This window comes from Sorex fumeus, unplaced genomic scaffold, assembly GCF_029834395.1.
Source record: "Sorex fumeus unplaced genomic scaffold, SorFum_2.1 ptg000035l, whole genome shotgun sequence".
Taxonomy (NCBI): Eukaryota; Metazoa; Chordata; class Mammalia; order Eulipotyphla; family Soricidae; genus Sorex; species Sorex fumeus.
In genome coordinates this window covers 40,406,024-40,431,345 of record NW_026606092.1, presented here as the reverse complement: position 1 = coordinate 40,431,345, position 25,322 = coordinate 40,406,024, and the positions used below count along the sequence as shown (strand labels likewise).

At 40.8% G+C, this 25,322-nt stretch overlaps 1 protein-coding gene across 3 annotated transcripts in view; it reads right to left on the bottom strand.

Annotated features, from left to right (window-relative positions):
* PTPN4 (protein tyrosine phosphatase non-receptor type 4) overlaps nucleotides 1–25,322 on the bottom strand; it is a 184,270-nt gene that overhangs the window by 97,210 nt on the left and 61,738 nt on the right. For all 3 annotated transcript variants that reach the window (XM_056117536.1, XM_056117538.1, XM_056117537.1), the window contains exon 3: nucleotides 17,393–17,500. In XM_056117536.1, coding sequence (XP_055973511.1) covers nucleotides 17,393–17,500 — 108 coding nt within the window. The remainder of the gene's footprint in view (nucleotides 1–17,392; nucleotides 17,501–25,322) is intronic.

Below are 25,322 nucleotides of genomic sequence, written 5' to 3'. Positions count from 1 at the left end.
ATCCAAGTTTCCTCACTCAGTGGCAAACACAACTGCTTACCATATGTTCCATAAGAAAACAATTGAGCATCTAACTGGTTTTAGACAATGTATCTCCTATTTAAAAATTCCCCTAAATCCATGTGCTAGGAGGACCCACTCGGGATGGGAGATGCAGGCTGAAGTAAAGTAAGTAAAGTAAAGGCCCTCCCGTTGATCATCGATTTGCTCACTATAAAACAAACATGATGGTCACTTAATATCTCTGCTGCGAACCACAACACCCAAAAAGGGAGAGAGAGAGCAAAAGGGAATGCCCTGCCACAGAGATGAGGTAGGGTGGAGGGGACAGGGTGGGGGTGGTGGGAGAGATGCTGGGACCATTGGTGGTGGAAAATAGGCACTGGTGGAGGGATGGATACTCGATCATTGTATGACTAAAACACAAGCACGGAAGTTTGTCAGCCTAAAACTGTACCTCACGGTAATTCACTAATAATTTTTTTTAAAAAAATCCCCTATAAGTCCAAAATCTCAATTTTCTCATATGTAAAATAGACATAATAGTAACTATGTTGTTAAAACTTTATTTCGTGGGAAGGAAATGGCGCCCATGAGAGCATCCTGAATGAATAGTATGCACACTAGATGTTCAAGCTCACTCTCTCTGGACTAGATTCAATCCCTGGCACTGCACCCCTGATTATCAATGGGACTGGTCAGCAATTCATCATGAGTATCCCTGAGCACTGTGCCAGGTGGGGCACCAAAATAAAACAAATATAACACATAGTCAAGTGTTTGTGTGTGTGACTAATCACTTAATCACTTAACTTCCTGTTAGTCGTCGATTTGCTCGAGCGGGCGCCAGTAACGTCTCCATTTGTCCCTGTCGCGTGCTAGTGTAGCCCAATGGCATCTCTTCGCTCCGGGAACATGGAGGGCCTCAAACCGATCGTTCATGACCTTGACAAAGAAGTCTGACCATCTGGTAGGTGGGCGGCCACGCGGTCTCTTGACATCCCGTGGAATCCAATCAGTAACAGCTCTAGTCCAACGGTCGTCTTTAAATCTCATTACGTGACCAGCCCATCTGATTTTCGACACCTTGGCAAATGAGACAGCGTCCCCGATCCTTGATCGTCGACGGATGTCAGAACTCCGGATTCGTTCTCTCATTTGAGTGAAACGTGATATTCCAAGCATAGCTCTTTCTATTCTTCTTTGGGAGACCTGAATGGCGTTCTCATCTTGTTTGCGTAGGGCCCAGGTCTCTGAGGCATATGTTAATGCAGGAAGAACAGTGGAATCAAAGAGATGTGCCCGGAGCCGGAGGTTCTTCGTCCTCTTAGCTATTTCTTCGACGTTCTTGAAGGCGTTCCAAGCCGCTCTCTTCCTCCTGCGCAGCTCGGGTGCCAGGTCATTTGTCATGTTGACCTCTCGACCTAGGTACACATAGCTGTTGCATTCGGAGATGGTCGTTCCATTGAGAGCGAATGGGGCGTCAGGAACAAGGCTTCACCGACATGGCAGCACTGAGAAGGATGAGAAAGGAGAGGCCGACAAAATCTCAAGGCCGACCTAGGCTGCCACAACGAAGGAAGACAAAAATGATCGTCTGTACTTTCAATGCACGTACGCTAGCATCAGATGCATCCATCGAGGACCTGATGGTACAAGCGCGAATGATCAAGTACGACATCATTGGTCTGACCGAGACAAGAAGACACGAATCTCACCATGCCGTTTTCGACACTGGAGAAGAATTGTTCCTCGGAACATGCGATAAAAGAGGTGTTGGAGGCGTCGGTGTCCTTATCAACACAAACTTGGCCAAGAGCATTGATTCATTCGAATGCCTAACAACCCGAATCGGACGTTTACATTTGAATAGATGTGGCTCACTGCCTGCAGTTTCTATCTTCGTTGTCTACGCACCAACATCTCATTATGATGAAAGAGAAATCGAGAAGTTCTACATGGAGCTAGAGAAATTCTATAAAGAAGACCACACCTTCTACAAGATCATTGTGGGTGATTTTAATGCCAAGATAGGACCGAGAAGATCAGCTGAAGAACTTCACATCGGAACCCATGGCCTAGAATGGAACGAACAGGGTGAGAGACTGTCTGAGTTCATCATGTCGACCAAGACCATTCATGGTAACTCACAGTTCCAGAAGGCAGAATCTAAACGATGGACATGGGAGTCTCCCGGTGGACGATTCCACAATGAAATAGACCACATCATATTCAATCGACGGTTTTGCCTGACTGATGTCGCTGTTGTCCCAAAATTTCGAACGGGATCGGACCACCGTCTCCTTCGTGCAAAATTCTACTTCACAGAGCGGGGAGAAAGGGCTGCAAAGTTCAAAAAGAGAACTCCCAGAACGACCACCAACTGGGAACTCTTTGGTACTATTGCGGCAACATGGGAAGATGCCATTGTTGACAACATTGACGAGGAATACGATCGACTGGTTCAGCACCTCCATGAATGTGCGAGGAACGCCAAGAGAGAGATAGCCACAAAAAGTCGCCTATCTTCGAAAACTCTTGAGCTAATTCGCCAGCGTGGTTTGGCGCATGCCTCAGGCAACCGCAAGCTAACGTCCGAGCTTGCAAAGCAGTGCAGAGATGCGATCAAGGAAGACCTCAAAGAGAGAAGAGCAGAAGTACTGGTAGATGCGGCAGAAGCCGGGAAAAGTATTCGTAACGCCCGCCTGTCCTTCGCCAACTATAAGACCAAGATGACTGCCCTCCGACGTCCTGATGGATCCATCACATCCTCCAGAACGGCAATGGAGAAGATTATCCGTGACTTCTACTCAAATCTCTTCGATAGCCATGTCCACTTGCCGACATACCAAATTCCACAGGATGGGTATGTCGTTCCCAACGTTCTCCCTTCCGAAATCCGACACGCCATTTTGTCAGTAAAGAAGCAAACAGCACCCGGCCCACCTGAACACCTGAAGAACCTGCCGTCAGTACTCATCAATACACTGGCTCGGCTCTTCACTCGCTACCTGTCTGAATGCAAGGTTCCATCTCAATGGAAAACCAGCAGGACCATACTACTGTTCAAGAAGGGAGACATCCATGACATTGGCAACTATCGCCCGATCTGCCTATTGTCTGTCATCTACAAGTTGTTCACTCGAGTCATCCTGAATAGGATTGGCAGAACACTAGATGAAGGACAACCATGTGAGCAAGCAGGGTTCCGCAAAGGATTCAGCACCATCGACCATATCCACACGATAACCAAACTCATTGAGGTTTCTCGGGAGTTCAAGATGCCGCTCTGCTTAACGTTCATTGATTTAAAGAAGGCCTTTGATTCTGTTGAGACAGAAGCGGTCATTGAAGCCCTAGCCAATCAGGGCATACAAGCCCAATACATCAGGATCCTCCGTGAGCTGTATTGCGGATTCACTACCAGGATCTCACCATTCTACAAAGAAGTGATCGTTGATGTCAAGAGAGGGGTGCGGCAGGGTGATACCATTTCACCAAAACTCTTCAGTGCCACCCTCGAGAACATCATGCGACGACTGGAATGGGAAGGAATGGGAGTGAAGATAGATGGTCGGCAACTACACCACCTCCGCTTTGCTGATGACATTGTTTTAATAACACCAAACATCAGCCAAGCGGCACAAATGCTGGCCGACTTTGACCGTGAGTGTGGAAAGGTAGGACTACAGCTGAATCTTACGAAGACAATGTTTATGTGTGTGACTAATGTGTACTTAATTTGCCAATTTCAATTCCTTATCTGACTTAACATCAATCTTGTTATAAAATGCATTGTTTCATCTTTTTAAGTAACCAAAAAGTATATACTGAGTATATATTGATTGTGTATTTATCACATCTTATTCCAGTTAACTAGTGATGAGCATTTAGGCTGATTCCATGTTTTGGCTACGGTGAGTGAGGATGCTGCGAACACACAGTGCAAATATCTTTTAAAGTCCGTGTTTTGATGCTCTTAGGGTAAAAACTTACAAGTGATATTGCTAGATCGCTTGAAATTCCAATTTCTAGTTTTAGTGTTTAAAGGGGCTACTCCAGGCGAGGCTCAGTAGTTGTCAGAGCCATAAAGAAAGGTGTAAAAATGGATCAGACATTCAATAACTGCAATGTAACTTGGGGACTCACACATGCTAAGCATGTGTAATTTGAATTCTATCCACAGCCCCACCTCTGTCATTTTTCTGGTTTTGTTTTGTAGTCACACACAGCAGTGCTCAAGAATTACACCTGGTTCTGTGCTCAAGGATCACTCTTGTCATGGCTTAAGAAATATGGGTTTCTGGGGACTGAACCCAGGTGCGCCACTTGCAAAGCAAGTTTCTTGCCTGCTGTATTGCCTCTCAAATATTGTCTTTATTGTTTTGGGGGGTGACATGTGGCAATGTTCAGGACTTACTCCCGGTTCTGTGCTCAAGAACCATTCCTGGTGATGCTTGGAAGACAATCTGGGATGCTGGTGACAGAACCGAGGTCAGCTGTGTGCAAGGCAATTGCCCTACCCGCTGTATTATTGCTCCACCCCCATTTTTATGAGAAAAACCCAAACCATTAAAAAAAATATTTGCCATTGTGTTGGATCATATTTCTAATTGGCATAAAAAAGTTACTGGTATTTCTGTTGTCTTACTAATTATAAACAATTTTCCAAATTATGTAGACTCTCAAGGCAGTTAATTATGTTGCTGAAAAAACAGCTTTCTCCACCTTCCTCTCAAATATGCAAGAAGGTGGGGGAGTGGGTGGGAAGGAGTGAGGAATAGGAACCTGTACTTGCTATCCTCTGTACAATCAGAAAAGGAAAAACAAGGAGGCTGAGTAGCTTCCTTCCCTCAGTTTATCAGCTAATTATTTTGATAGCTGTACTATATTGCCCTCAAACCTCACCTACCTCATCTTCTATAAGATGTCTCCCTTGCCCGTCTAAAAAGTGTGGTGTCTGGGTCTGGACAGATAGTACAGAAGTACTATACTTGTATCCAGTTGGCTCTAGTTTGATCCCAGCACTGCACATAGCCCTCTGAGCATTGCCATGAATGACCTCTGAGCAGAGCCTGGAGTAAGCCCTGAGTACTGCTAGATGTAGCCCTAGAACCAAACAATAAAAATAAAAGTGGGGGTTCCTATGTTATATTAGTAATATTTTGTGAAGACAATCAGGGGACAGCCTTACTAACTTCAGCTGCCAGGGTATGGAGTTGGCACACAGAAGTAGGAGTGTCAAAACTTCATGAAAATTGAGAAGGAAATGCTGAAGAAAAGACACAACAGAAAGAACTCTATAATCTGTGTAGAAAAGCCAATCTAATCCTGGCAATCTATTAAACTTCCAGAAATGAGATGGAGGTAACAATTCATACAAAGAGAATAAGGTAGGTATGATCAAACTGATTATACTTTCACAGCGACTGTGCCTTCTGAATCACTATCAAGGTAATTCTATCACCACGAAATGTTGTGTGCCCCAGAAATAAAACCAAAACCTCCAGACACACTCATCTGATTTCAGGTAATAATATTTTGTTTGCTCTGTATCTGAATATAAATAAATTCATATAGTATGCCAAAATGTATAAGAATAATTATACATTTCACTATAAAAGAATACAAGTCTTTTTTTTTTCAATTGAATTCAATTGAAAAAAAAAAGACTTGTATTCTTTTATAGGCAGGCTTCCAACCAGTAAGCACACTTCCTGGCCCTTGTCTCTATTGTCCTTGGGTGTTAGACCCATATTATGATATTTTATATTCCACAAATGAGTGCAGTCTTTCTATGTCCCTCTCTTTCTGAATCATTTCACTTAGCATGATACTCTCCATGACCATGCAATTATAAGCAAATTTCATGGCTTCACCTTTCCTAACAGCTACATAGTATTCCACTGTGCACATGTAGCAATGTTTCTTTAACCAGTGGAATCAGGTACTTAGGTTGTTCCCAGATTCTGGCTATTGTGAACAGTGCTGCAATGAACGTACAGGTGTAGATGTCAGTTCTACTGTGCTTTTCTGCTCCCTTGGGATATATCCCAGAAGTGGTGTTGCTGGGTCTAATAGGAGCTCAATTTTTAGTTTTCTGAGATGTTATTTTCCAAAAAGGCTGGAAGAGTCGGCATTCCCACCAACAATGAAGGAGAGTCCCTTTCTCCCCACATTCACACCAACACCAGTTGCTTTTGTTCTTTTAGATGTGGGCCGGTCTCTGTGGTGTGAGAGGAGACCTCATTGTTGTTTTGATCTATATCTCCCTGATGATTAGTGATGAAGAGCATTTTTTTCATGTGCCTTTTGGCCACTGAATTTCTTCGAGAAAGTTTCTTTTCATTTTATCACCCCATTTTCTGATGGGATTGGATGTTTTTTTCCTTGTAGAGTTCAAGCAGTGCTTTGGGTATCCTTGATATTAACTCCTTACCAGAAGGGTACTGGGTGAATATCCTTTCCCATTCCATAGGCTGTCTTTGTATTCTGGTCACTGTTTCTTTTTTTTTTTTTTTAATTAGTGAAACACCACTGAAGGGGCCGGCAAGCTACCGAGAGTATCTCGCCCACACGGCAGAGCCTGGCAAGCCACCCGTGATGTATTCAATATGCCAAACACAGTAACAACAAAATCTCCAATGGAGACGTTACTGGGCCCGCTCGAGCCAATCGATGAACAACGGGAAGGCCTTTACCTTTTACCTTTATTAGTGAAACACCATGAGGTACAGTTATAGACTTAGAAATTTTTGTGCTTGGGTTTCAGTTATACAATGATCAAGTACCCATTCCTCCACCAGTGCCCATCCTCCACCACCACGGGTCCCAGCATCCCTCCCACCCCCCCGCCCTGCATCCCACCCTGCCTCTGTGGCAGGACATTCCCTTTTGTTCTCTCTCTCTCTCCTTTTGGGTGTTGTGGCTTGCAAAAGAGGCATTGAGTGGCAATCATGTTTGGTCTATAGTCTACTTTCAGCATGCTTCTCCCATCTTGGGAGGATCCTCCCAACACCCTTTATCTGGTACTCCCTTCTCTATCTGAGCTTCTTTTTCCCCTAGCACATGTGGTTAGGAATTTTGCCCCAGGACTTGGAGGCCAGTCACTGTTTCTTTTGAGGTCACTGTCACTGTCCTCCCATAGTTCATGGATTTGCTCTAGTGGGTCCAGTAACACTAGAGCGATAGCAGGTAGGGCGTTTGCCTTACATGCAGTCAACATGGCTGACCTGAATTCGATTCCCCTGCCCCTCTCCGAGAGCCCGGCAAGCTAGCGAGAGTATCTCGCCTGCTCAGCAAAGCCTGGCAAGCTCCCCATGACATATTCGATATGCCAAACTCAGTAACAAGTCTTTTGAGGTACAGAAGCTTTTTAGTATAACACAATCTCATTTGTTTATGTCTGCTTCAACTTGTTTGGTCAGTGGAGTCTCATGTTTGAAGATAGATGTCTTTGGCTTCAATGTCATGAAGGGTTTTGCCAACCTCTTCTTCAATATACCTTATGGAGTCTGGTCTGATGTTGAGGTCTTTAATACATTTTGATCTGACTTTTGTGTCTGGTGTTAGGTAGAGGTCTGAGACCATTTTTTTTTTTGCATGTAGCCTTCCAGTTTTGTCAGTAACAAAGCCTCTTTTGTTAGAGGCTTTCTTTGCTTCACTTTATATTTCTTGCTCCCTTATCAAAGATTAGATGATCACATATTTGAGGGTGTGTGTAAGGATATTCAATCCTATTCCATTGGTCTGTAGATCTGTCTTTGTTCCAATACCATGCTGTTTTAAGTATTACCGCTTTGTAGTACAGTTTGAGGCTGGGAAGGGTGATGCCTCCCATCTTTCCCCCCCAGAATTACTTTAGCTATTCGTGAGGGCCTGTTGTTCCATATGAATTTCAGGAGTGTTTGATCAATTTCTGTGAAGAATGTCATGGGTATCCTTATAGAGATCACATTGAATCTGTATAATGCTTTGGAGAGTATTGCCATTTTGACGTTAATTCTCCCAATCCATGAGCAGGGGATATGTTTCCATTCCCTCGTGCCCTCTTATTTCTTGATTTCTGTGATTCACCTGTGTTTGGTAGCTATCTTTAATAGACTGAGGATATTCCTTTCTTTCCTAGCTTTGTAAAGAGTTTTCATTATCGATGGGCACTAAATTTTTATTCTATATAAATGCATACTTTCATGTTTTGCAGTTTTCTTTGTATATCTCCTTTACCTCCTTAGTTAAGCTGATTCTGAGACACTTGATTGTGAATGGGATAGGTTTTTTTTCACATCACTTTCTTCTTGCTCATTATTTGTATATAGGAAAGCCATGGACTTTTGAGTACTGATTTTATAGCCCACGACTTTAATATACAAGTCTATTGTTTCTAAGAGCTTCTTGGTAGAGGACAACAGTAATTCGTCACTTAACTGAAGACACTAAAGACAATTCAGATTTGGGCTAACATTTTTTTAAAAAGTTGTAAGAACACTGTATACAAGGTTTCATGTAATATGTTTTATTTTCTTGGATAAAGATATAAAATTGAGATTGTTGACTATCAAATGTTAGATACTACCATACCACTTTCCAAAGTGGTTTCATCATTTTGAAGGCCTATCAGTAATTTTTTCCCCACAATGCCATGAATAGACGCCAAGGAATGCAGGCAAAATCTGCACTTTTACAACTGAGCCACATTCCCAATGACAGTGGCAATTCCTAATAGTTGCTCCATATCCTTATCAGCACCTGATACTGAGATATTTCTATTTTACTATTCTAGTGTATAGGAATTTCTCAACCTTTTTCTCACTGTGACCCACTTCTGACCTTGTTTCCTTCTTGGGGATCTTGTCCTACTAGTTGACCACCTTGCTTAGTTTTGGCCCACTTAGGTGATTTTCACCCGTGTCCTCCATGGGATATCCTGGGGACCCAAAGAGAGGGAAACATTGGTCCCCAACACAGAAACACAATTTTTGTAGATGTGTAGTAGCATTTCATTATGATTTTAGTTTATATTTCTGTGATTCACCTGTGTTTGGTAGCTATCTTTAATAGACTGAGGATATTCCTTTCTTTCCTAGCTTTGTAAAGAGTTTTCATTATCGATGGGCACTAAATTTTTATTCTATATAAATGCATACTTTCAGCAAACTGAATACTTTCCTCCTAAGATAGTGACAAGGCAAAACTGTTTCTTCCCAGCATTATTTATCATTTTGTAGCATTACCTATATAACAATGAATAGGGAAAGAAACTGGGAAGGGGGGGGGGGGAAATAACAGTACAGAAGACAGGGCGCTTGCTCTGCACATAGCTGATCTGGGTTCAATCTCAGGCACACCATGTGTTCTGCTGAGACGTATCAGGAGTGATCCCTGAGTGAAGAAACAGGTATAAGCCCTGAGAACTGCAGGGTGTGGTCCCAAAGCAAAAAAAGAAAAGGGCGGGGGGAAGGTAGAGGAAGTAAAACTGTCTCTCAATATGACGTGATTTACAAGACCCCTAAGAATGGAAAAAGCTACTAGAAAAAGTGCATCTAGCAACTTCTTAGGTTAATAAACCATTATATTAGGGTTTATCAGAATTAATACAGAATGATTAAAAATGAGAAAATAAATATAATATAACATGCAGGTCCCAGGGCTGAGATCTCCAAGCCTGCTCGGATAGGGGCTAAGCATCCTCCACCCAGATCCTCCATCTTCCAGTAGGCAGGGGTCACAGCCACCAACTGCCCCCCCCCCCCGCCCCCGCCCCCAGCGCCGTGTAATTCCATCAACGGCCAGGACCCAGAGACTATAAAACCCAGCTCCCGGAAGCGACATCTTATTATCTCATTCTTACTTTGGACAACCTGGCAGGCTTCCGAATGTAACCTGCCCATATGGCAGAGTCTGGCAAACTCCCCATGGTTTACCCAATATGCCAAATACCAATAACATTGAGGGGTCTCATTCTCCTAACCCTGAAAGAGCCTTGAATATTGCATTTTTAAAAATATCAGGGCTAGGGCGAAGGAGACGTTACTGGTGACTGCTCGATGCAATCAACGAACAACAGGATGATTGTGATCGTGATAACATGCTTAAGTGACAATCTATACAGAAAAAAAGAAACTGAGGGCCAGACAGAGAGTACAGTGGGTGAGGCATTTGCTTAACCCAATTCTTGGTATGCCATATAATCCCCCCAAAAATAATAATGCTCAAAAAAATCCTGATTTTTTTTTGTCACAAATTTTAATCAAATCAACAATTTCTGTGGGCTTTGTGTCATACACTTTTAGTAGTTATTTTCATCTAATCTAGCACTAATAACCATCTAAGTAATTTTATCATAACAATCTCCTGCTTTATTTACTAACTGCAACTTACCAATGACTATGCTGTAAGCAGTGATATGTGTAAAACATATCAAGTTTTATGTTATTTGTGTAAATAAATAATAAAGTCTTATGTTATTTGTGTAAATCCTTAATTATGTATAATCAGAAAAAATAAAAGGGAATTCTGATGTGATAGACTACTCAAACTTTATTTTTAACACATATTCACTTCTTGCTCTATATTTCACAAACATTAGAAAAGTTTTTCATTCCTAAAATGCAGTATTTTTCCTCTCTCCTCCCTCCCTTCCCTCTGTTCTTCCCCTACCCTGAAACTCTCCTGGAACATTTTGTTGCTTCTCTCTAAAACATTTCTGTGTACCCTAGGTACCATTGTCATTTCCTCCCAAAAATAGAACAGGATTAAGAGACCAAAAGAAAAAAAAAAATCTAACTGTTGGCAGGCCACCAAAGAGGTTTATGTAATAGGTACGAAAAACCTGAATTAAAGTAATACAGTAGAAACTGATGAAAGGAATACAGAAAAATAAGGGTATATGTGAAATAAAAGCAAGCATTTCAGCAATCACATTGTACTAAAAACTGTTGTCTTTCAGGTGAGTTTTCCTATATTTGTTCTAACATGAAGAAATAATTCGAGAATTTCTAAATTATACAAAAGGATATTCAATTAATTAATTCAAGAGTCATTTCTTAATTCAGTAGTTGTTTTTTTCTTTCCTTTTTGGGTCACACCTGGCAATGCACAGGGGTTACTCCTGGCTCTGCACTCAGGAGTTACTCCTGGCGGTGCTCAGGGGACCATATGGGATGCTGGGAATCAAACCGGGGTGGGCCGCGTGCAAGGCAAACGCCCTACCCGCTGTGCTATCGCTCCAGCCCAATAAATTATATAATGCTCAAAAAGATTTATTAAATATTATTGTATAAGACATATTAAAAGCCTAAGAGTTAAAGTTCTGACAGATTATACGAATTGGAGCAATAGCACAGCGGGTAGGGCGTTTGCCTTACACGCAGCCAACATGGCTGACCCGAGTTCGATTCCTCTGCCCCTCTCGGAGAGCCCGGCAAGCTACCGAGAGTATTTGATATGCCAAACACAGTAACAACAAAGTCTCCAATGGAGACGTTACTGGGCCTGCTCGAGCAAATCAATGATCAACGGGAGGGCCTTTACTTACTTACTTACATGTTTCCAATCATCATTTCCAAAGTCATTGCTGTGTACTTGCAGTGCTACTACATCAGTCCCCCTCCACCTGTTTGTCAATATGCTGCCACCATTGTCCCATGATACCTCCCAGACCTCTACCCTTCCCCTTAGTCTCCTCAGCTCCCAGTTCCATTGACCATGTTTCAGAATTCTTTGTTTCCACTGGGGATTGTCTAATCGCTTTCTACGTTTCTTAATACTTAGGCATATGAATGATACCATCTGATTATCTGTCTTTTCCTTTCTGGTTCACTTCACTTAGCATGACACCCTCCTTTTCCAATTTGCAACAAACTGCAAGATTTTTTTCTCATAGTTGAATAGTACTCCATTATGTATCTATTTGCACAAGTTTTTCATCCACTTATCTGTCATTGGGCACTTAGGTTGCTTGCAGATCTTGGCTGTTATAAATAATGCATATAAATGTGCATATTAATGATTTTGTTTGGAGATGAAATGCCAAAAAGTGAATCTCTATGTCCTATGGAAGTGTCCTATACCAAAAAGTGAATCTCATTGTCCTATGGAACCCATAATCTTTGTGAAACCACTGAACTATTTTCCAAAGAGGCTGAAGAGTGCCAACAGCTGTGAAAGAGCGTTTCTTTTTCACCACAAATCCACCAGCATTTCATTTTTCCATACCTTTTGACAAAGACCATTCTTCTTTGTAATGTGTTATATCCATGGCTTTCTCTTTAATGTGATATTTCAAGGGGCTGGAACAACATCACAGCAGGTAGGGTGTTTGCCTTGCACGTGGCCAACCCGGGTTCGATTCTTTCGCCCCTCTCGGAGAGCCCGGCAAGCTACCGAGAGTATCTTGCCCGCATGGCAAAGCCTGGCAAGCTACCTGTGACGTATTTGATATGCCAAAAACAGTAACAAGTCTCACATGTTACCTGCTCGAGCAAATCGATGAACAAGGGGAGGACAGTGGACAGTGGACATTTCAAGTAATACTGAATGGCCAAGATGATTTTTAACTAACAATAATTCTGGGAGTAGCATCTATTTTTCAAATGTACCAAGAGTTTACAGTATGCAAGACTGTTTTAGTTAGGCATCCGTTCAACAAGAGAAAATCTGAAAGTACATATAGACCTATGTAGATGATTGCATTTCATTGCTATTTCAGAGTGGTTCATTTTTTTTACTATTATTACTATTTTTAGAGCATTATAAAGTCGTTTATGATTGGGTTTTAGTCATGCAGTATCCCAACACCAATTCCTCTACCAGTGTACATTTCCCAGCACCACTGTCCTCAGGTTTCCTCCCATTATTCCCCACCCCTCACCTACTGTCTGCCTCTTAGGCAGGTGCTTTTCTGACACAGACCATTCTTATTGATGTCATAGCTCACTGTTGTCTTGATTCGCATTTGGCACATAATCAGTGATGAATATTTTTTCATATTTCTGTTGACTATCTCTATGTCTTCTTTGATCAAGTGTCTGTTCATCTTTTTTTCCCAATTTTTGATTGTTTGCTTTATTGCTGAGCTTTGAAGCTGCTTTATATATATTTAATATTTAGTCTTTTGATGTATGGTTTGTAAATATATTCTCCCAACCTGTAAGGAGTCTTTTTATTTTAGGTTTCATTTCGTCCACAGTTTAGAAACGTTCCATTTTCATGTAGTTTCATTTCCTTATTTATGCTATTGTTTTCTGTGCCAACAAAATCACAGCACTAAAGACACGTCTGGTGTCCATATCCTAGTCAGTTCTACCTATATTTTCTTCAATGTATATCATGGATTTTGGTCTAATCTCAAGGTCATTTACTGCCAGATGTGGCCCAAAAAGTTTAAAATAAGCCAAAGCCCCTGCTCCAGAGACTAATAAATAAATTTTAAAAGAAATCAACCAGCCATCAAAAGTATTTGGATACCCACTTATGGTTGAAACGTGTGGGGCACCCTAGAGAGGAGTGAATTAGCCCAGTGCCCGCTCCATCAGTAGCTGCTTGCTCCCACACCCCAAAGCCACCATGTCTCCAGATGGACTGTAGTATCTCTATGAGACTGAGTTCACCAAAAAATTAATCTGCCAAAACTTTTAGGCTTACTGGCTTGAAAAGTAAGTGAAACCTCTGAACAAGAACTGAATGCTGGCACATATGCTGCCCAAGCCCGCGTGGCCGAGTACACGTGGTGCCTGAGCACACGTGTCACCCACATCTCCCCTCTTGAGATGTATACTTTTATGCTTTCCCATCTAATGCTGGGATGTGTGTAGGGGCTCTCTCTGCCTTTGGAGAAGTCCTCATTCTCTCTTGAGCATGTTACTTTGTCTCTCTTACTCTCCACTCTCTCCCAATTTTTCTCTTTCTCCTTCCCTACAAAACCCTCCCCAAATAAAATGTTTTACTTCAAAAAAAAAAAAAAAAGAACTGAGTGCGGAAAGTAGGTAAAGGGACACATATGATAAAATTCCAGTATCTGGGAGCTGGAGTGATAGCACAGCGGGTAGGGCATTTGCCTTGCACGCAACCAACATGGCCAACCCGGGTTCGATTCCCAGCATCCCATATGGTCCCCAGAGCACCGCCAGGAATAATTCCTCAGTGCATGAGCCAGGAGTAACCTCTGAGCATCGCCGGGTGTGACCCAAAAAGAAAAAAAAAAAAATTCCAGTATCTGTATTGCAAACCATAATGTCAAAAAGGGCGGGGGGGTAGGGAGGGACAGAGAGAGAGAGAGAGAGGGAGAGAGAGAGAGAGAGAGCCTGCCAGCCGTACAGACAGGATCGGGACATGGGGTAGGTGGGAAACTGGGGACACTGGTGGCGGGAAATGTACACTGGTGAAGGGATGGGCGTTGGAATGTTGTATTACTGAAACCCAATTATGAACACAGTTGTAACTGGGTTTCTCACGGTGATTCAATGAAAGAAATGAAAAAATTTAAAAAGCCAAAGCATTTCTTTATCATGTTGAAGCTGGCACATACCATCTGTGGCTCACACTTTTTATATTAGAATAATAAAAAAAAAGAGTAAAATAATAATTGACAGCAAAAGTAGCAACAAAATATTTCATATTGCACTTTAATTGGGTGCCAACAAACAAAGTGAAGCACCATTAATGAAGCCACCAGATGGCGAGAAACACAAACTGGAGTGCAGGTGTCAATGTTAAGGATTTTTGTGTGTTGTCTGGAAATCATTATCAAAGAAATTTTTAAACAAAAGGATAGTCTTGGGGCTGGATATATAATACAGCAGGTAGGAAGCTTCTTTTATATGCGGCTGACCAGGGTTCAATCTCCAGCACACTATATGGTCTCCAAAGCAGTGCAGGAAATAATTTCTGAGCGCAGAGTCAAGAGTAACCCCTAAGCACTGCTGGGCATACACCCCACAAATACACAAAAAATAAAAAACAAAACAGAAAGAAAAAGAAAGGAAGAAAAATAGAGTCAATGTGATTCACATTTGCTACTTGTAAGACCACAAACAAAACACCGGTGCTTTAGTTATCCATTACAAATCCTTTTACATTAATTTCAGTTTCTATGTGCCTAAGATAATATTAGTTTTGGTTCTCTCAAACTAGTCTATACATATATATTATCATATAACATATGCATACAACATAAACATACGTATATAAAAATACATGCTACGTAAATATACATAGACAAACTTTACATAAAAATACTTTCAACTTAAAAATTGACAAGGATCAATTCTTTTAGATTATGAAATCTCATTTGATTGATATTTATTTCATAATATGATTACCTACTTTCTTCAATATGCTCATTTTTTTTAATGTCCTGTGATTCATGTCATGACTTCTTGTGAACCACAACTTTTTGGTAAAGAAGCACAGGTTTTGGAGTCAGACAAGAGTTCACTCTCTCAGCTATTTTAATTATCTGTGCTACTAAAGATACTTTGTGAGCCTCAGGGATTTTTTGGTTTTGTTAAGCGTTTGGGTGTTGTTTTTTATACCTGCCAAGGAACTAATTTTTGGATTGCACCCAGCAGTATTTGGAGTCTGGCTACTCCTTATCTATGTGTATTAGGAACCATGCAGTGCTGAAGACTGAATCTAGTCCTCCCACATACAAATCATGTACGCTACCCACTGAACTGTCCTCACTCTAAACCTCAATTTTTAATCTTTAAAGGAACTCTGATATTTAAAAACACTAAGAATTTTGTATATGAACAGTCTCATAAATCTTACTCCCATACAACGGAAGTCTCATAAATATTATTCCCATGCTCCTTCCTCTAAGTACAGTATAACTCCCCATCAGACCATGAATCACCATCAAAGTCTTGACATATTTCATAATGACAATCAGCAATGGCACTAATCATGATATTCTTGCTCTAAATTCTCTCCTCCAGAAACATTTTACCATCTCATGGATTTTTCTTAGTATGACTAATTGACTGGTTGGATGATTTCTGGCCTTCCCAGCAGCACTGTGTGAGAAGGTGCCTTGGATTAAACTCAGGCCTCACTGCATGCAAGATATGTGCTCTAGCCCTTTGAGTTCTGTCTCTGGCTCCTTTAAATATTTAAACACTGAAATTGCAGTGCAGTGGAAAAGACATATAGGGCAAGTTAGCATATTTTATTCAGTTCCGCTCTAGCTTTACTTGTATTAGGATAACTTCTCATACAAAACAAAAAGTATTAGACAAGACAGCCTTTAAAGCTTCTTTCAGGAAGGGAAACTGGAACACTGGTGGTGGGAAAAGTACAGTGGTGAAGGGATGGGTGGTACTGTATCATTCTATGACTGAAACCCAATCATGAACAGCTCTGTAACTCTGTATCTCATGGTGATTCAATTAAAAAAAAAAAAAACACTGATGCAGGAGGCTGGAGAGACAGTACAGCAAGTAAGGTATTTGCTTTGCACACGGCCAACCAGGATTCAATCCCTGGCATCCCATATGGTCAAGTGTGTATCACCAGGAGTAATTTCTGAATGCAGATCCAGGAATAACCTCTTGAGCATTGCAGGGTGTGGCCCAAAGGGCAAACAAACAAACAAACAAACAAATACAAATCTATGATTCTACTTCTTTTGTAAAAGTTATTTTGTATCACTAGGACCTGAATTCTTATACCTGGGAATGTTATTTCACTTGTGTTCAGCTTATGATAGGAAAGTAAGACAAAACAGGACACAGTAAAAAAGATCAACTGAGTTCAAAAAGATCAACTGAGCTAAAAATGTTTCCCCATATCCATTCTGCTGTAATTGTTTTAGAAAAGAAGTATCTTTTTGTGTGAAATTTTGTAACAGAATTTGATCTCTTGAGGTATGAAAGATTTGAATATTAGTCTTAGAATCTTTTCTAGAACATTTTTCATACTCATGGCAGTGACTATGGTTGTGAATACACAATCTCTTCTCTAATTAGAAACATGCCTATAACTAAAAAATCTTATGTACAGCTATAAGAAAACCTGAGAATTATGTATTTTTTAAGATCTCCATAGTGCACACAGTGAGATGCAGCAGCCACTCTTCAAATACCTGCGGATTCACAACTTATCTCTCCAGGAAAGGTCATATTAGGTACAATTCTGTCCACTTCCATTTTTATCAAGAAGAAGGCATTAAAATACAAGGAAAGATTCTTAAATTTATTTCTACAGAGACTAGCTGGTTTATTTTACCCACATGAGACACAGTTTTTAATAAAAAATCAGTAAATGGAAATAGGAATGTGCCTCAGTAGTACAGCACATACCTTGCAGATGTGAGGTACAAACATTATAAGCTGGGAAGGAATTTATATTATGAAAGAAACATCAAAACCAAAACACAACAGCTTAAACTTACTGGGTTATCTGTGGAATCATCAGCCAACTGTAAACCAAAATAGTCTCGTTCTGTCAAATCAAGGTGCTTGAAGACTATATCCAACAGAACTTGCCCTTGTTCGTGTTTCTGAAAGAAAATCAACAACAATAAGCTATATACCTCATTAACTTATAAACTAAACTCTGTCCTCCTTGCCTGTTAAAATCGTTAACTGTTTTATACCAATAACTTAGTTATGAATATAGACTACACATGTTACATAGTACGTTAGAAGTATCCTGAATATGAAGCAACAAAAATAATTTTCACTTATAAGAAAATGCCCTAACAGCTGACATATCCTAAGAAACAAATGATGCTGAAGGTAAATGGATTATCTATTTTTAAAAAATTGGAGGAAAAAAATGCCAACCAAATACAAGGGTGGGTGGGGTAAGGGAGAAATAGTTTCAGAGTTTCATAAGGCCAGATGGTAAATTCTATTTAAAAAGTCAACAAAAAACGGCCTAATTCTTCAAAAACTATCCTAGAAATCAGCGTCATCTGAGACTAGAGATAATACAGTGGGTAGAGCACTTGACTTGCACATGGCTGACCTGAGTTCAATCCCTAGCATCATAACATATGAGGCTGTTCCCTGAGCCCTGCCAGGAGTTATGCCTGAGCACACAGCACTGCTGGGTGTGGTCCAAAGACAGAGAGAGACAGAAATAGAGAGAGAGAGAGAGAGAGAGAGAGAGAGAGAGAGAGAGAGAATATGATTTTCATCAGAAAAAGAAAGAAGTATCTCCACAATTTGTAGACTACATGACCTTAGGCATCCTTTTTCATCTTTCTGTGTTTAACATTATCCTCTGTAAATAGATTAAAATCTGGCACTCAGATTAGTTTGTTGAAATGTCTATTAAGTAGATATTTTCATGAACCATGAACTTATCTAGAATGAAAATGAGATACAAGAAAAGAGGATTCCTTGGGATTTACCAGGATCTTCTCTTGTGTATAAGGTCACATTACAATCATACCACTAGCCCTATAATCCCAAAATACACATAAATAGGATTTCTATAGTATCTGTAATAGTAAAATATTAATCAAATATAATACTCTGCAATCATTTCAAAGAAAAAGGTTTCTATGCTGACGTCAATATGCTCAAAGAAAAAAGTAATCAAAGTGCAAGAATAGAAACAAATAGTCTATAACCGCAGTTCTGAAAGTAAAAAAGTATATGCTTGCATGCATATGCATAGAAAAAGAAAGAATAAGTTCATTATAGTTGTGAAGTAAAATAAACACAAAGGTCTTTATTTTGTATTTTATATATTCCCCTCTAAGTTTGGGGATTTTTAATGAGCAAACTTTGTTTTTTCAAAATTGCAAAAAACAGAAAACAACCAACCACAACTCCTTTAAAAATTTACTCTGAAATCCTACGTCTGTTGATATGAATAAATGTCATTGTATTTCCCATCAAAAAGGTCCACTAAACAATTTGAAACAATTCCTCATACAGGCTTTCCATTTAATCCCCACCACCAAACTACGTGCAAGTGCAATCCCAGCAGAATTTATGCTGTGAAACCGGTCAATAACAAAAAGCGTGCAATCTCTAGCACACTATAAGCAAGTATGTGCAAGCATTGTAACAAACAGATGTGTGACTTCTAGTGAACAGTGTAAAGAAAGCGTGCACTAGGACAACTAACGTGTCTGACCTTCAGTAAGTAATCCAACTAACAAATGTGCTAGCACCACAACAAGTTCCATGTGATCCCTAGTCACTACAGCCATACAGGGAAAGGGAGATCAATGTATGTGTGTAAAATTAGGGGCAAGAGACATAGGTCAATGGGGTGGACCACATGCCTTACATGTAAAACAAGGCTTAAGTTTGATTCCAGGCACCACAATCCCCCTGCATCTCCTCTCAGCACTGCCAACTGTGGTACTGGTGGTCCCCATCATTACCATCAGGAGCAATAATGCATTGTCAGGCCTGAGCACCAATCCTGTACAATAGAGCCAGGATTTACCTATAAAAATCTAACTAAATAAAAATTAATTTTAAAAATTAAATGGAGGAAGATCAATCAAGACATTACTGTATTAATACCAATAGGAAAATGGAGACCTAAATGGCAGGAAAAAGGACAAGGGGAACTTGAATAATTCAAAAGAAGCAAAATTGGCAAAAAGATTAAATGAAGGTGGATGAGAGAGTGTAAGAATGATGCCCACGCCCATGTGTAGAATAACACTGCCACAGGGAGCTTAGGTTTATTGGGTTACACCCATCACCTGCTGCCTAGTCACTCCCATTCCTCTGTTTATCTGAAAACTCTTCTCTGTGCTCTCCTTGCCAGCCAGTTAACCACCTTTTCTCCCTAATCAGATTCTGTTAGCTTGTAAGATCAGATCCTTCTAAGGACACTGAACTTGTATTGTACGTTATGTTTTTTGCATAGTTGACCTTAAAGCAATGTCCTTTCTGTATAGACACAGGAAGACAGTTAATATTATGCTTTGTAACTTGGGAGTTGATTGACTCCGAATATTTACTCCTGGGCTTTCTTGACTCAGTTGCCCTTAGTTCTTAGCACCCCAAAAGTAGGATCCCAACAAGGAACTGAATGGACCCAGGACAAGCTGTGAGCTACCCTGGCATCAAAATGAGCCAGGCTAAAGCGACACAATACTCAACTATAAGTTGAGTGCATGATCATGGACAAACGCTGTCATGATCCAAAAGTAAGTAATGACGAGACTAGGACTCTGCTGGGGCGAGGAAGACTAACCTGGCTTGAAGGACTGTGGAATATATAGTGAGATGTCCTCAGGAAGAACCAAACTCTAAGTTTATATCTCTTACTGTGCTCATGCAGAATGACATTGCTAGAAACACTGGAAGTAGATTTACTACAATTATTTAAGTAGATTACTATCTGAGGAAAGAACACACCCTTGTTGGGATCCTACCCTTGAGCAGATCTCCTAGTAATCTGGAATAATCTCTTTAGATGAGATTTTATCCTTGAGTTAATCTCCTCGAGTAGTGCTCTTACCTCACTGCTGATTTGTTAATGTTCAACCCACCTTTGCGTCACCAACCTACATGACTGCTATATAAACTAAGACTCAAGGGAGGAAGAAAGCTCAGGCTGAGGAGGAGGCTGAGGCTCAGACCTAGGCTCTGGCTCTGGCTCGGGCTCGGGCTCAGGCTCCAGAGGGCAGTCAGAGGTGAGAGGGGCTCAGTCTTGAGAGAGAGAAGCAGAAGGGGAGTGAAGATTGGAATAAACTACAATTGATACCGGCCCTCATTCATTTCTTCACCTGCCCATCGCCATCGACCTCCCCAGGGTGGGGGAAGTGACATGAGACAGAGTCCCACCGGACTATTAAAAACACACACCCATGTTTGTGGATTAGCCAAATAAATAGTGCTGCTATTAACTAAAAGAAGACAACCTACGGTTCAAGGAATAAGAAAAGTTTGATTTGGGGCCCGAGCAATAGTACAGTGGGTATGGCATTTGCCTTGCATGTGGCCAACTGGGGTTCAATCCCAGCACTCCACATGGTCCCTTGAGCACTATCAGGAGTAACTCCTGAGTGATAGCCAGAAGTAACCCCCTAGCACCAGGTGTGATTCAAAAAAAAAGTTAAATGTATAAAACCTAACATTTTTAGTACCTGTAACTCAACCAAAGAAGGAAGAGTAGAGGGCAGATAAAAATCCAACATGAAAGGGAAAAAGTGAAAATAAATTTCTAATACTTACGAAGATTAAATGTCTATCTCATTTAGTCCTTATATTTTTATTTTGTATACAAATATAGATATATATCTATGCTTAGTCTTAACACATATGCCCTCCTATGTCTTGCTCTTCCAGAATTTTATCGTATGCTACCTCCCCAATGATCATACATCCTTCCCTAGCACATTTCACTATTCTATCCCTTTACAAACTTTCACTTTCTAATATTACTACCAAGCACATGTGCAGTTTGCATGTGTCCCACACTAGAACTGTTAGCTCCATAAAGGCAGAATCATGTTAATTATCAGAACCCTGAAATTCCGAACACTAGCAAGGATATATTAGTTACTTGGTAAATATTTGTTGAACAAATTAGCAAGAAATGGTTAAGATGAATGAACAATTTTTCTGTTTAAGCAAGAAGAACTACAGATTTAGGAGTGAACAATCTGATAACTGAAGCTAGGAAGCAGATGAGATTGTCTTGAGTCAAAGGAGAGCATAAACACAGGCAAGCAAACAAAGCAAGAATAACTAGAATTATATCAAATTAAAATTCTTCTACAAAGCAAAAGAAACAGAAACCAAGCAACCCAGCAACTGGGAAAAGAAAGCTGTATATTACACAGTCTGACAAAATATAGAAAGATATACCCATATGAGGGATAAAGAATATGTGTTTGTGTGTGTGTATGTGTACACACACTCAATGAACTACTGCTGTCACTAAAAAGGATGAAATCATGCTTTTTATTTTTTATTGCCAGGCTCATACCGGCAGTGTTTGGGGCTACTCCAGGATCAGTGCCCATTGGAACAAGGTGTGCCTAGGATAAAAACCAAGGGCTCCTACATGCAAAAGCATATCTCTACAACCTCATCTGACAGCCACTGCCAGGTAAGTTCAGCTACTGGCCCAGCTTTACAAACTCATGATTTAGAGAGATCAACTAGCTGAAAGAATCCATGGATACATCCATCTCCTTGCTGAAAACTCTGAGGTACTCTTGGAAAGTGGGGAAATGGAGTTGGCTGAGTTCCTGACCTGCTGAAGCCCTGGCAGCTGCACTCACACCCCAACAATTGCTGCCATGCAAATGGCTAGACTCCATTGTCTCAAGATTGAGCTCTACAGAGATGCCAAACTGCCAAAAATTTCAGGTACACTCTTTTTGTTTTTGACTGAGAATTCTGGGGTCTTCTCCAAGTGAGGGTGGGCAGCCCTCCCACATTCCCCAACAAATACTTCCAGATTCCCCAGCAGCCACACCTACATCCCACAACCACCACCACGTAAGCTCACTTCCCAGTAAAAAATTCTGGAGTTTCTGAAGTGCATGGTCTCATTTGCGGTCACAAGATATCTCCAAACTCTACAATACTGACACTCCAGTCAGAGCACACCAAGTTAGATGGGGAAAGTAACACAGATGCCAACTAAACTTAACAAAAACATTAACACAGAAGGCTCAACTAGCAACAACAGCTTAGTAAACACTCAGACAAGGACTTAATATCCCCAAGGTGAGATATAACAACTTTCACGTATTTTCTTTCATTGAGGTATTTTTTGATAAATCTATTAGCCATGTAGTGGTAAAATGCAATATGAAATAAATTATTTTGTACCTGCTAATGGAGCAGGCTTGAGGGGTAGTTAAGAAAATGGGGAAAATGGTAGAGAGAAGGTCACACTTGTGGTGGGATTGGTTTTAGAATATTGAATACCTGTAACATTTGCATCATAAACAACTTTGTACACCACAGTGTCTAAAGAAAGTGAAAAAAAAAAAAACATGGAAGGGAAATTGCTCCAGCCCCTTTGCGCTATCTCCCTAGTCCCAAAATCAAGCCTTTTGTGAGAAAAATGGATGAATCTTAAGATTGTTAAGCTAAGACAGCCCTGAGCATAGCCAGATATGGCCCCAAACCAAGAATTTAAAAATATATATATTTTAAATACCAACTGCCCTTTCCAGTGCAGACCAGATAAACTGAATAGTGTCTGTAATAATATGCTTAGAACTGCTGGATGAAATATAACAATTATTCTAATATATATATATGTGTGTATATATATGAAAGGGAAACATGAAAGGGAAACACACACACACACACACACACACACACACACACACACCTATACCACAAACTAAACTACAAAGATATAGGTAAATTGAAAATTCTATTATGGAAAAAATGTATCAGTAAGCATGAATCACAAGAAATGGTGCTCATATTACTATCAGATAAAATGGATTTCAAAGAAAAATTATTGGAGATTAAGACAGAGAATGGAACAAGCCACCAAATCATCCCAGGCAGATGGATCTCCAAGCTGAAAACTAAACTCTGCAGCCTTCTTGGAATGTGGGAAGGGATGTCCCAAACCTCCTCCAACATGTAAGTGGCCCAGCTCTATAGCTGGAGTACACTGTCTCATATGCAGCCATGCAACACCTCCTCCAAATTTCAGAGTACTAATAGTCCTATAGGAGCAGCAAATTTGATGAGAAAGTTGTTCAGAAGCCCACCAACCTCATTGAGCAAAACCAGTAACACAGAAGGCTTAACAAGTATCAACCAACTCAGTAAAATCTCAATGAGTTTAGCAACACCATTGTGAGATAAGTTACACAAACTGATTTTATTAATCTGTTTTCTGATCATTCCATTTGCCATTTTGTTGCAACATGCAAACTGAAGTAAATCTGTTTGTGCATGCTAATGGGGTCGGCTTGGGGACTGGGTGGGAAATTGGGGATGTTGGTGGAGGGAAGGTCACACCGGTTTGTAGGATGAGTCCTGAAACAACTGTACTATGAACAATTTTGAAAATCACAGTATTAACATTTTTTAAACTGTTTTTAAAAGACAAAGAATGAAAAAGAATCAGTCCTCCAAAACACATAATTAAAGATTGTATGTACTAATGCAAACTTGACAATAAATGGAGAAATCATAATCCCTCAATTCAAAACACACTATATGAACCTACAAAAATCTACACAATGTGCTTCTCACATAAAGACAGTTACTGGAAGAGAAAAGGAGAATTGAGAATCTAAAAATAATTACATATCAGTTGGAAGGGTGCTAAGACAACTCACATAGGAATGAGTTGTCTTTAAAAAAAATGGTGTAATAACTGCATATCCATATGCAAAAGAATGAAACAACCCCTATTTTTCGGTTTCAAAGGTTGACACATTATACATTTTAAATGTGAATTGTATCTCGATAAAGCTACTAAAACGGAAAAGGCAAGAAAGTTGAAAGGTCTTGGGACTGGGGAATCGTTCAAAGGGCTGAAGCAAAAATTCAAAGGACTGGTCAGGGAGATAATTCAAATGGAAGAAACACATTTGGAAGCGCCTGGTTCAATCCTCAGCACTGCATGATACCCAGAGCAGCACTGAGAGCAGCCCTGAGCACACGACTCCTGAAAAAATGTTGACATTTATTACATCGAGAAATGACCAATATTCCCCTCAAAAGATTCCAGCAGAGAAAATTACTGACAAACCAGTTATGTAAGAAGTGGAACAAAATCTAAATGATCAATGATCATTTAGGGAAAAAAAAAACACAATGAAGTGGTAAGCAGTAAATTATTGCTTTGTTTTCAGATCCCTAGGAAAACTGTCAATATTTCTTTTTAAAACATATCTGCCTTTGGGAAAGAAAGATGGCGGCCCCATGGGAGCCTTGTGGAGAGCATATCTGAGCCGGGGGTGGGGTCGCGACTGAAACTTCATGGGATGGGGGGCGTTAGGGCCCGTCCTTCACGCCCTACCGAGGTCACCAGTTGCTCCCCATGAGCGGCTCTCCAGCACGGGCACGGCCCCAGAAGCACAAGGACTTAATGCAGAAAACCAGCAGCTTGGAGCAGAAAAGCGAACGGACTATGCATTAATCCACGCCATCTTGCCTGCCCGGAGGGGAAAGGGTGTTGCCCCATTCGCCCTCTCCTCTCTGGAAAGAAAGATGGCGGCCGCATGGGAGCCTGGTGGAGATCAGGTCTGAGCCGGGGGTGGGGGCGCAATGGATACCTCATGGGACGGGGGGCGCTCTGGCCCGTCCTTCACGCCCGACCGAGGTCACCAGTTGCCCCCCACGAGCGGCTCTCCGGCACGGCCACAGCCCCAGAAGCACAAGGACTTAATACAGAAAGCTTGGAGCAGA